This window comes from Mytilus galloprovincialis, chromosome 2 (genome assembly GCF_965363235.1).
Source record: "Mytilus galloprovincialis chromosome 2, xbMytGall1.hap1.1, whole genome shotgun sequence".
NCBI classification, from domain to species: domain Eukaryota; kingdom Metazoa; phylum Mollusca; class Bivalvia; order Mytilida; family Mytilidae; genus Mytilus; species Mytilus galloprovincialis.
In genome coordinates, this window is record NC_134839.1 from 100,883,974 (window position 1) to 100,896,755 (window position 12,782).

A 12,782-nucleotide genomic window follows, 5' to 3' on the forward strand; every position below is an offset into this window, starting at 1 on the left:
CCATACATATTATATTATTGTTGATGCTACGAATATTTTGTAAATTGCATTTGCCAGAACGAAATCCATCGTAACAAAAGGTGCTAAAAGTTTTTATGGATACTATGGTAAACAATAAGCATTATTTGATAATATGATGTCAATCTTAATTCAAGCAATGTCCGGAAACAAATGCGGCATATTTATGTTTTTCATGACAAGTTTAATTTCCATATTCAAAGTTGACAAAAACTTTTAAAAAGATTATAAACAAAAATGACGTCAGCCATTTTCCCTTAAGGCAACAGCTTCTAAATGTTAGAATGCATGGTCAGTAGTAATAATAGACAGTAACAATAGTTTTTATGAAGTATGAATAAACTCAGGATAATAAATTTTTTCCTATATTGATCCTTTAAATTTTTCGAGCTGCTTAATTTTTTGTTTAATTTTTTTCTTGATTTGCTAGCTTTGGTTGAGTACTTGTTTTGTTTCTTATAACTTAATTGTTTAATAAAATTGAGAATGGAAATGGAGAATGTGTCAAAGAGACAACAACCCGACCATAGAACAAACAACAGCAAAAGTTCACCAACAGGTCTTCAATGCAGCGAGAAATTCCCGCACACGGAGGCGTCCTTCAGCTGGCTCAACTCCAAATTGTACACAAGAAACATAATAATAGACTAACAAAGGCCAGAGGCTCCTGATTTGGGACAGGCGCAAAAATGCGGCGGGGTTAAACATGTTTATGAGATCTTAACCCTCCCCTATATACCTCTAGCCAATGTAGAAAAGTAAACGCATAACAATACGCACATTAAAATTCAGTTCAAGAGAAGTCCGAGTCTAATGTCAGAAGATGTAACCAATGTATACAACGCAACCTTGTTAAAAAGTGTGATTAAATGCTTACGTCATCAACCGGCTTGGTTTTCATTCAATAAACAAAATCTTTCAGTACAAGGAACAGATCCGTCCGCATCACAGGCACATGTGTTACATTTGTCAATGCTTGGAAACGACTCTCCAACTTTATATGCTTTTCCGTGGTATGTGCACTGCCCTCCTGAAATATAATTTTTACACAAATATTTATAGTAATTCATATACTACTATTTAAACGGTAAATATCTTTATAAATATGAATCAAAGGGTAATTGGAGTAAATGTGACCAGAAACCACAAGATAAATTTACCAAAAAGACACACAAAAGGCGACACACCATAGGTTTGATTTGCGATTTATAAATTGTTAAAATGATTATTCAAAAACACCACGCTTTAAATATTCTAATGTTCACAGGAAAACCAACTGAAAGGATCATTTTGATATGAACAGCTCTTTAATTATTCAGTCATTTTCAGTCATTTAGTCAACTTCTAGATTTATTCAGTACGGTAAATGTAGTACTGTTCGTACAATTCGCTTGATGTCGATTGAGAAATGTTCAGTCTCTGTTCAGACTGTTCAAAATTTTCAGCAGTTGTTGTTTACTTGTACACAATATAATACTGAATAGTTTGAACAGCTACTGAACGTACAGAGTTTACTGCAAGCAAATTGTATGCACAGTACTTAATATACCGCAGTGCATATCTGAAAATTTACTGACTAATCAAACGTTATGGATGATTTTAAGACCAAAAATAGCAAGTAATAAAACTAACATGCAACATTAGTAATTAAAGATCTGTTGTTAAAACCCATTCAATTCCCAAAATAACGATAAAAAATAGTTAACGTACTACTAAGGAAAATTATGCCCTGGCATAGGCACTTGAAAAATGTGGTAAGTTTGTATTAAGGTAACAGTAGTTTGTCGATGCTCCAGTATTATATAACAAGAAAGAATACAAATGAAAGTTACAAGAAAAAATCTGAAAGAATCGGACGCAATACAAAGGGCGAAACTGTTTGCGAAGACCGGCTAAGCATTTCATGTTATGCATTCACCACCCGCCATACCTCACTCAGTCAAAGTGTCACAATCGTTAAAATTTAAGATTATACGGGTATTCGTCTATCTAAATATCTAAAACAGAAAAAAAAACCATGTCGTATTGAGACACTATAACATAGTATCGGTCAACCTATTTATGATGGTTACAGTGAAACATATGTTATAACATCAAAAGTCAATTTTCAAGGCCATATTTGAAAATCGAAAAACCTAGTGGAAACGTTGCAGACCCGAGAAAACCGAAATGAATCAGCTATAACCAAATTTGGAAAAGAAATCAGAGATTTGCATGAGGGAAATATATTCCTTAATATGAAAGATTTACAAGATTTGATGCCATTGCTGTCAAATTGTGAATTTTGATTTTAAAAAAAATCATACATATATATGTGAAATGATAATATTTATTTCTCTAATATTCGAATTCTTTTGAAAGAAAATTAAAAACAAAATGACATATAACAACCAGAAGAAAGCTCCGTTTTAGTATTTGTACTAGTTTCCCCTCCCCTTTGTAATGTTTAGACTGAAGCTACGTTCATTGAAGTTCTCCGTAATGTCGTGTACTGCTTTCATTAACAATACATTGTAAATTGTCTCCTTGATTCTTTTTAGTTTAATATATACTACTTGATCTATACGAACCGACTGCACAAGTTTTCTCAGTGCATGTCATTCGGACTATAAGATCTCCAGCATGACATGAACATGAATTGCAACCATCTGAGGCTGTCCAAGTTTCGCCAACATTAAACTGCTTTTCTTCATACCGACAATGGAATCCACGTTGATATACAGATGATCTTTTCCCTAAAAGTAGTAGATCGATAATGAAACAAAATTCACATGGAATGGATAACAATGTTGCATGACATTGAAATGTCACTCAGAAACCAGTGTCAGGAATGTCGATTATTCGATTTGACTAGTGCTAATACAGAAAGCATCCATAATTTAACAAATGTTGAAACTGAACTCTTGCAAAAACGTATTCCAAACCAGGCTTCAAGTTTAGTATGCCAAACTCGCGTTTCGTCTAAACTAATCTCACCAGTAACAATTCAATTCAAACAGTAGAAGGGCGAATTCCCTAACTAAATTGTTGGAAAAATCTTTAAAACCAAAACAGTTCTTAAGTAATTTATGCAAAATATTTAGTAGATAATTAACGCTTTGAAGTCTTGTTCTCTTAAACTATCAATAATTCAGTAACTATCATTAAAATGTCGTTGTAATAGTACTTTAAGAGTTTGTCTTTATTTAGTTTGTAATTTATGTAGACTTTATGTTTGGATTCTACATTTCAAAATATAAGGGGAAACTACATGCAATACATGTGTATAATGTTTATTGATTTGATCAACTATATTTGTTAGAATTGATTTCATCAATACAGTAGTTGATTTATGTTGCAATGATTCTTGAAAATATCTGTCTGATCTTTAGTAGTTTATGATTGTTAATTCCTACCTTGTGTTATATTCGGGGCGACTTGGAGCTTGATGTTTTGTATAGACACATGTACTATCTTAAAGACTGTATGTTGTCAATATGTTTTTGTTTAGAAACGAATGTTTACTCTAACCATGCTAGCCTAATTGTAATTCAAGTACAGTTCATCGGACGGACACAATTTAAAAAGTATTATTTTCATTTACCCAAGTTGATTAAAAGGTGTTGGTCAACGTTGGATAAACATGCCATCTCCGTGCAGGATACGGAACCATCTGAACCGCAAGTACATGTATTACATTTGTCAATGCTTTGAAAGGATTCTCCCATCTTATATGATTGTCCATTGTACGCACAATTTCCAACTAAGATAAGGAAAAAACAAATGAATATGAGGAGATGTATCAATCCAATGTACATGATGAAAGGAACTAGTTAACCCAACGAAAATTAAACGTTAATAATATATATATTATATTGTTTTAATAAAGTGCAGCTTGATATAAGATAATAATACAAATATGAAACATATTTTATGTCAGCCAGCCTTCATAGGCTTATGATGCACTGTACTTCTAAAATTCCCATAGTTATCTGTTATAATTATCAAATATCAATTAAAATGTACAATAAATAAGTAGATAATTTTTTCTCATTAATGTTTGTGTTCTAATATCAGAAATGTTAGTGATAAATTTTGACACTATTTTAACACCGGCACTAAGTAAAAATTTTAATTTATCTATGTCAGACATGTTATCAAAAATACAGTTATATATCTGTTGACAGTCCATAAACATGCGATTTTCTCTGTAACGAATAGGCAGGACAATGTAATAAAAAGTGTTTTTCGTCTTCTACGTTAATCATAATGCAGACTAATTTCAGCCTTCTTTTCCAATGATATGCAAAAAGATATGTTCGTTCTGTGATTCCCTTAACGTTACGTCACAATATGAAATGCAGAGAAACACGAGACAATTTAACGTCATAATTGAATTTCGGCCAATGAAAAACTAGAACCACACGTTGAGTGAATTAAATTAAAAAAAAAACATGTCAGGAAAAGGATAAATTGACTGAGAATTAGAAAAATAAATATATACATTGGGTTTTGCTATTTATTTTCTAGAAAGGGAAATATGATTAGATATGAAAGACAACGCACTGTTGAATGAATTTTGATTTAGTTTTCCTTTTCATTGCAATGTTTATTCTAAAAATGTTTAATTACTAGAAGATCTTCGTGATTTCTATTACTGTGTATTAACATTTAGGTGTCAATCAACTTCTTGATATTTTAAAGCGTAATGTGGTATATCTACAGAGATTGATATTTTCTGGACTGTAAGCGTAATTAGTTATCTATACAAACCGACTGCACAAATTTTCTCAGTACATGTCCTGCGGACTAGAATATTTCCAGCATGACATGTGCATGTATTACACCCATCTTTGGCTGTCCAGCTTTCGCCAACACTAAACTGATTTCCTTCATGATGGCAATGGAATCCAGTTTGATAAACAGATGATCTTTTCCCTAAAGTAGTAAACCGATAAAGGAACATCATCACATGCCATTGATAATATTGTGACATGTTATTGGGCTGTCATCAAGGAAACAATGTGTTTTAGTTTGATATTGTCGACAGGAAAATACGAAAAACGGTTATTTTATTTTATTCGTACCTTATTAAGAAACCGTCTAAAATTTGACAAACATTGAAACTGGACTATTTAAAAATGCATGTAAGATCAGTTTTTGTCTTATAAAGACTCGCAAGTGACAATCTATTTAAAATGTTAGGAATAGTTAACAAGATTGCTGGAAACAATATTGTATGATAATTTCCTTACATAATTTTCGCAAAAATCTTTTTATGCCAACCATGTCTTCGTAAATAAAAGAATTAGAGTTTTGAATCCTTTTTCTCTGAAACTGTCAAAAATTCAGTGTAATTTATGTGTAGTTTTTTTTAGAATAGATTTCATCAGAACTGTTTACTGTACAGACATAACCGGATACTAATTTGTGCATTGAATTGTTTCCTCTCATTTACATGGTATTCTAGTTGTTTTTTTTTAACTATCACGTGTATTGATCGGTAGCATACTATGTATTTTATAATGGACACAACCTATTTTGAAAAAAAGACTTTTTAGTAACCTAGTGCATTCTTTCTGTCATGTCCGCAGACTGAACTTTTGCGTTTTGAATTATGCTGGGGGAAGTTTTATGAACATGTATTTTCAAAAATTTTGGAGATTGCCCCTTTTGTGACCAAGAGTTGCAATAATTCTGTAACAGGTATAACTTGAAACCTTTTTGTACGTTCTTTTTCTCTTATGAAAGTTTCGATTTGTTTTAACGGGGTTCAACCCACCATTTTTTCATAAAATGTCCTGTACCAAGTCAGGAACATGGCATTTGATATTAAATAATTCGTTTGTATGTATATTGGTGTTTGATTTTGGAGCAGTTCAGAGTTTCTGTTGTTCCGTTGTTTTCCTCTTATTGTTGTTATTTTTTCCTCTGTTTTGGTTTATGACCCAGATTTGTTTTCGCTGATCGAATTATAACTATTGAACACCGGAATACTACTGTTGTCTATATTTAGACGCGTATTTATTGGTATTAATATAGATTATTAAAAATGGAATGCGTCGATTTTGGAAAAAAAGAATGTTTATAAACGTTTTAGTAATTGATGCCTATTTTCTGTCTTGGCCATAGATTGAAACTTTGCGCTTTGAACTATAAAAGAGCAAGGCTCATGTGAAGTTTCGTATTTTATAAATAAAATTGAAACAGTCTTTTTTTTTATGTGTTGAAATAATTCAAGATAGCATCTATCAAATCTATCTTTGATTTATTAATCCCAACTGTTAGATTAGAAACGATTTTGTTACTCTCACTAATGGTACATAAGAGAAAACTCTTTGGGCGCATGGAATTTATAATTTATAAAGTATTATTTCATTTACCCAAGTTGATTAAATGTTGTTGGTCAACGTTGAATAAACATGCCATCTCCGTGCAGGATACGGAACCATCTGAACCACAGGTACATGTATTACATTTGTCAATGTTTGGAAAGGACTCTCCCATGTTATATGATTTTCCATTGTACGCACAATTTCCAACTAAGTAAGAATTCAAATATAATGTTAATCTGATGAATGAGAAAAAAGAGATCTATTTAACGGAACGAAATTGAGATAGTTTACTCTCTCTCGTTCTTTTAATGTGTGTGGCTTCTAATTATTAGGCTTGTTAGATTTATAAAAATCAGACAAATATATACCGAAATTCTTTACTCTTATAGTTGATGTGTTACTGCTTATATATTACTATATACTTTGCTACAACGGACGTTCCAAAATTGCTGTACAACAATTAGATTATGTCTGACAAATTGATTGAATTAAAACTTAAATAATATTTTTTTAAATTGTAAAAGTGAGTCTTTAACAGATCAATTTTGTTATATATATGAAAAATACAGCGGCAACAAACTAATTAACTATGATTAGTTTTTAATAAAAGTATTACAATATTGTTGTAACAAGATTAAAGATGCTCCAAAATTAGCATTTAATATAGACAAATATTTATAGTTCGGACAATGCGTTCTCTTTTATCAATTAGCTCCAACAATATCTTAAATAAACTTGTCATAGATACCAGGATTAAAATATTGTTCGCCAGACGCGAGTTTTGTCTACATAAGACTCATCAATGACGCTCGATTAAAAAAAGTCAAAGAGGCCAAATAATTACGAAGTTGAAGAGCATCGAGGTCCAAAAATATCGTAATGTTTTGCTAAACATAACAAAGGTGATCTATTACTAGGCTAGAAAATCCTCAGTATTTTGAAAATAATCAGTGACGCTCGAATATAAAAAGTCAAATAGACAAAATAATTTACACAGTTAAACAGCACTGATGAAAAAAAAAGTGGAAACTACTAGGCTGATGATAGGAAGAGGAAACCTTCACTAGCAGTTGCATCGAATGGTGCACTCTTAACATTTATTTAAGCATTTTTAAAATGTTGGTAAAATTTAAACACTAGAACTACAACGAACATTGATTGATTTTCATTGTCTTCATATAACAAAGAATAGCACATAAATTGAAACGTTATTTACCACGGTCACACATATTTTCTGTACATGCCATTCTAACAACCAGTTTTCCAGAGTGACAAGAGCATGTATTGCATCCATCTGTAGCTGGCCAACTTTCTCCAACATTGAATTGTTTACCGTTATAGATACAATTAAATCCAATCTGGTAAACTGAAGACCTAACATATTCTACAACAATAACAACATTTTAATAAAACAAGTGACAGTATTTCTCAACCCACGTATATATTTTATTTCTCAAAATATTAAATTATGTTAGTTCATGCCAATAGCCTTTGTCTCCATGCTTTCTTGTAAAAGTGCCAGTTGAAAATTAGAATTAGGCTATACTCTTTAGTTTTTGATATCAATCAAGCATTATGTGTTGCTTTTCAAACAAGTTAAAAAAATTCAAAATCTTGATCATTTCTGTTTTTTGTAAGGCTGTTGTACGTCATTTTGCATTGTAGCGCAGTATTAAACAAAAGTTTCTTGTCATTTTGGCAAGCTGTCAGATAGTTACCTGATTAGCATCAATAAAACTTCTTCTTTCATTTTGTATTTTGTATTACATGTCCTGACTGTTTGAATTCTTATGTTATTGATTCAAATACAGTTCATTTACAACTTTAAAAATTATATGAAATATTAACTTGTTTACTCATTACAACGGCTGCCTAACATACAGCAGAAATTGCTGACCCCTCCCGGAGCACTCGAGTCCAACCTGGTTTTTGGTGGTCTAAAATTTTGTATTTGAGGTTTTGTTATTTATTGTTGTTTATCTTTCAAAGTTTTCTTTATTGTCTATTTTATTGGATTGTTTAACTACTTTTGAATCTTCTTTTTATATTAGAATGAATGATTTGCGGAGTAATTATTGGAAAAAATAACAGACCTTATTATGGGAAGAAATGCAACATAAGATACCTACTTGATTGCTGCACAGTTGGGTGAAACACACCACAAAACATTTCAGTACATGACACACCATGGGATGTGCAATGACACGTGTTACAGCCGTCGGTAGAATTAAACGAATCTCCAACATTATAAACTATTCTGTGGTAGTTGCATGTACCTTTAAGTAGAAATATCTTTTGATATAGATAACACCATAGTATATGTATCCGGGAACGACCATTTGGTATTTTCTTGATTGGTGATGGGGCAGGATGTTTTTTGCGAACTGAATATTTTTTTGTGTTGCTACGCACGCCTAATTTGTTTCCACCTTTCAACACAATTAGTTTCTGCATTTTGTGTTGCAGGAATACTCATTTTTATTCCGTTTTAGGCAAGATTACTCAGTTTCAGTTCTTACTTTGGGCATTCAATTTCAAAATCCTCAAGCTGATTTTTACAGTTCGTTCTTATGTTTTACTTTCACATCAATTTAGATGGTAAACAGAAGATTGAGCTCTTGTTATCATGTTTAATGTCGCATCATTCTACATTGGCCTGTCCAAAGTCAGGAGCTTGTAACTTTAATAATAGTCTTTGAATTCTGCTTGGCATATTAGTTTTTCTTTTGTTTATTGTTGCTTTATTATTAATCAAACCGCTGGCTTACTTTAATTTCCTGTGGTTTCTGTTGGATACGTGTTTCATTAATAATCACACATCATCTGATTACTATTTATATAGAAAAGTTTAAATCCGCAAAATACTTTAATTTATATGTAATGAAAAGATATAATTTTATCTTACCAGCTGACGGTTTTATACAAGCCATTTCAGTACATGCCACACCGTGTTCCATACACATACAGGTATTACATCCGTCAGTGGCATCAAAACGTGATCCCAAATGATGTATGATTCCCTGATAGGTGCATGTTGCTGGAGAATATAAGTCGACGATCTATGCGTTTTTTTTAAATTGAATTTGAAATTAATAAGCAAGGTAAAATTAACTAAATAGATTGGTAAAAGTATTACCAGGAACTCTGAGCAGTGATCATAATAGTGTATACTTATTGACTGGTATGAGTGGAATAGTAAGTTCATTGTCCCCGAGGTACAACTATTGTCCTGAGGCGTAGCCGATGGCAATAATTGTATCCGAGGGAACAATAAACTTACTACTCTACGAATATCTAGTCATTAGGTGTTTTATTATATCGAAAAAGACAACAGATAATAAACTGGCGGAGATAAATCAACTATCGTAATATATAAAAAGCAGAAACCCAGTTATATTATTTAACGTTTACTTCATAAATATTCTAAAATGTTAAGACTACATCCTGCTCCGACGTCAACCCTAGATATATAGGTTAAACGAGACGTCGTAACTACCGCGGTGTTTTCAAAATTCTCCAATCCCGTAACTGCATTTAAAATTCCGCCAAATATAATGACGTTTGGGGTCAAATAGTTTCATTGAGATCCAATAGTTGGAAACTATTGATCGGTCCAATAGTTCAACACTTGCAATTTGAAAAATAGTGAAAGTCTTGTGCACTTATTTCATACAGAAAATGATACCTAAGGTATGATAATGGTTACTAGAAAATCTTCATTTATGAGTCTTAATGCCTGATCCGTATTACTTTAACTACAATCATATGTTTGCCATTTATTAAAAATCATCAATCTATCGAATTGCAGTCCTAATTGTAATTGTAACCTAACCTTTATATTTCTTATTTTTGTATTGGATTGTCATTTCATTGAACCACATCCCATATTCCAATGTACTCCCTAATTTAATAATCAAAACTAGTTAACACCTTACGCCATTGTGCACAACGGCTCAGAAATATTGTAAATATAGCAAGTAGCTAATTTCTTAAGCAAGTATCTAATTTCTTAAGCAAGTATCTAATTTGTTAAGCAAGTAGCTAATTTCTGATACAGATTTTTTTTTCAAGGTTTTGATTTCCTTCAAATATTATATATTTTTGGGGTTGCAATAGTAAAAAAATTCTGTTTGTGTATATATATTGAACATAATAGTTATCAAAGGTACCAGGATTATAATTTAGTACGTTAGACGCGCGTTTCGTCTCACAAGACTCATAAGTGACGCTCACATTAAAATATTTATAAAGCCAAACAAGTACAAAGTTGAAGAGCACTGAGGATCCAAAATTCCAAAAAGTTGTGCCAAATACGGCTAAGGTAAACTAAGACTGGGATAAGAAAATCCTTAGTTTTTCGGAAAATTCAAAGTTTTGTCAACAGGAATTTGATAAAAATTGACCACATTATTGATAACCGTGTCAACAAGGAAGTGTTGACTACTGGGCTGGTGATACCCTCGGGAACGAAACGTCCACCAGCAGTGGCATCGACCCAGTAGTATTAATAGTTATCAAAGGTACCAGGATTAAAATTTGGTACACTAGACGCGCGTTTTATCTACAAAAGACTCATCAGTGACGCTCATATCAAAATATTTATAAAGCCAAACAAGTACATAGTTGAAGAGCATTGAGGATCCAAAATTCCAAAAAGTTGTGCCAAATACGGCTAAGATAATCTAAGCCTGGGATAATACTGATTCTACAATTCGCCGTTTCTAATGCATTCTGGGTAATATTTTCAAAAGTGTACACCAAAACGTCGTGATTGGTTAAAATCGTCCTTAACAATGAAAATTCAACAAATGACGTGACGTTTTTTTCATTTTGGGGTACGAACAATGAAATTACCAATAGTCCTTTAGATTCTGAAACTCCAACTCAACATGAATATCATGAAGTAGATGTGCGTCTTTGCTATTGCGGTAAATACTAACTACATACTGGATCATTATACAATATTATGTGCCGATTAATGATTATTGAAAAGTTATGCAATGGAACACACTTAGCTACTCATATGAGTAGGGACACCAACATATCTTGTTTTTGCGGAAGTATTTTACAATTGTTAGCCTGTATTTTAATGTTTGCTATACGGTATGGGTTTTCCTTAATGACGAAGGCATGACACGGACCTGTATTCCTTACATCATCTTCTATTTGTCTTTGGGTGATTGTTGTTTCTTTGGCAATTATACCACACCATCATACTTTTATGCCCCATTTATGGGCATTATGTTTTCTGGTCTGTGCCTCCGTCCGTTCGTCCGTCCGTTCGTCCCGCTTCAGGTTAAAGTTTTTGGTCGAGGTAGTTTTTGATGAAGTTGAAATCCAATCAACTTGAAACTTAGTAAACACAAGTACACACCCGTGATATCGCGGGTCCGTGACTGAATTAAAGTATATAACTATGCCTAAGCCTTATTTTATTAATTGGTATTGCCATCTGATAAAGTCATGTCGATTATAAGATACACAGTTTTCTCTGCTTTCAAATCTTTCTGTTTGAACCCGTCGACCTGGAACTTATCAATTATTGGAAATATTAATTATTTGGAAAACAAAAGGTCCAGGCTATCCAGGAATGGGGTATTTTTTAATCAACAGCATTGTCCTATATTACTTATCTTAGAAAGTCTTGCTGATTGCTGAATAAAGCTACAATAGGGAACAATTTGACAATGATTGAATTTAGTAGTGTCAGCCCTTTGATTATGACCCGTGTATATAACAAAATCCTAAATACACCGTTTGGTGGTGCGCCTGTCAAATGCTGAACGTACAGATAAGGTAATAGCTAACAGGTGAATATACTATCGGTATCGGTATCGGATTAGACCCGGAACTTGTTAATTATTGGCAATATTAATTATGCGGAACACAAAAGGGTCTGGAGTGGTGTAATTTTTAATCTACACCATTGTCCTATATTAGTTATATTTAGAGTTGAATTCTTTGATTTGTCGTTTTTACTCGATGACGGCTAACAAATGGGACCTCGTAATTTTAGTATTGTAGATGTTTCCTATGATATCATCGTTCTAATTTTAATGCCAAATTAGAGATTGTATTCCATTTTCACGGTCCACTGAACATAGAAAATGATAGTGCAGATGGGGCATACGTGTACCTGGGACACATTCTTGTTATAATGAGTCGTTTATTGAAATTTAGTGTGCATTGGAATAAGAGGTTAACATTATTATTACTAACCAGCCACTTGACAATGATGATTTGTACAGTGTACACCAGTATCTGTACAGGAACATAAGTTACACCCGTCACTAGCAGTCCACGTTGCGCCAACATTATAGGTATTTTGGTTTAAATGGCATTCTCGCTTGCCTAATGAAATAGCAAAAGCCTTAACATTTAATGCATAGTCAACCACTGTGATTATTAAGTAAAACAACAACATTGTATGTTATAGGAAATATCTTAGGG

At 32.5% G+C, this 12,782-nt stretch overlaps 1 protein-coding gene across 1 annotated transcript in view; it reads right to left on the reverse strand.

Annotated features, from left to right (window-relative positions):
* Positions 1-12,782, reverse strand: part of LOC143062585 (uncharacterized) — a 29,098-nt gene that overhangs the window by 222 nt on the left and 16,094 nt on the right. Inside the window, exons 6-14 of the mRNA XM_076234248.1 lie at positions 12,552-12,683; positions 9,238-9,369; positions 8,462-8,608; positions 7,549-7,716; positions 6,381-6,539; positions 4,771-4,935; positions 3,602-3,760; positions 2,589-2,753; positions 896-1,048 (exon numbers count right to left, since the gene is read on the reverse strand). Of these exons, the coding sequence (XP_076090363.1) occupies positions 900-1,048; positions 2,589-2,753; positions 3,602-3,760; positions 4,771-4,935; positions 6,381-6,539; positions 7,549-7,716; positions 8,462-8,608; positions 9,238-9,369; positions 12,552-12,683 (1,376 nt within the window). The 3' untranslated portion in view covers positions 896-899. The remainder of the gene's footprint in view (positions 1-895; positions 1,049-2,588; positions 2,754-3,601; positions 3,761-4,770; positions 4,936-6,380; positions 6,540-7,548; positions 7,717-8,461; positions 8,609-9,237; positions 9,370-12,551; positions 12,684-12,782) is intronic.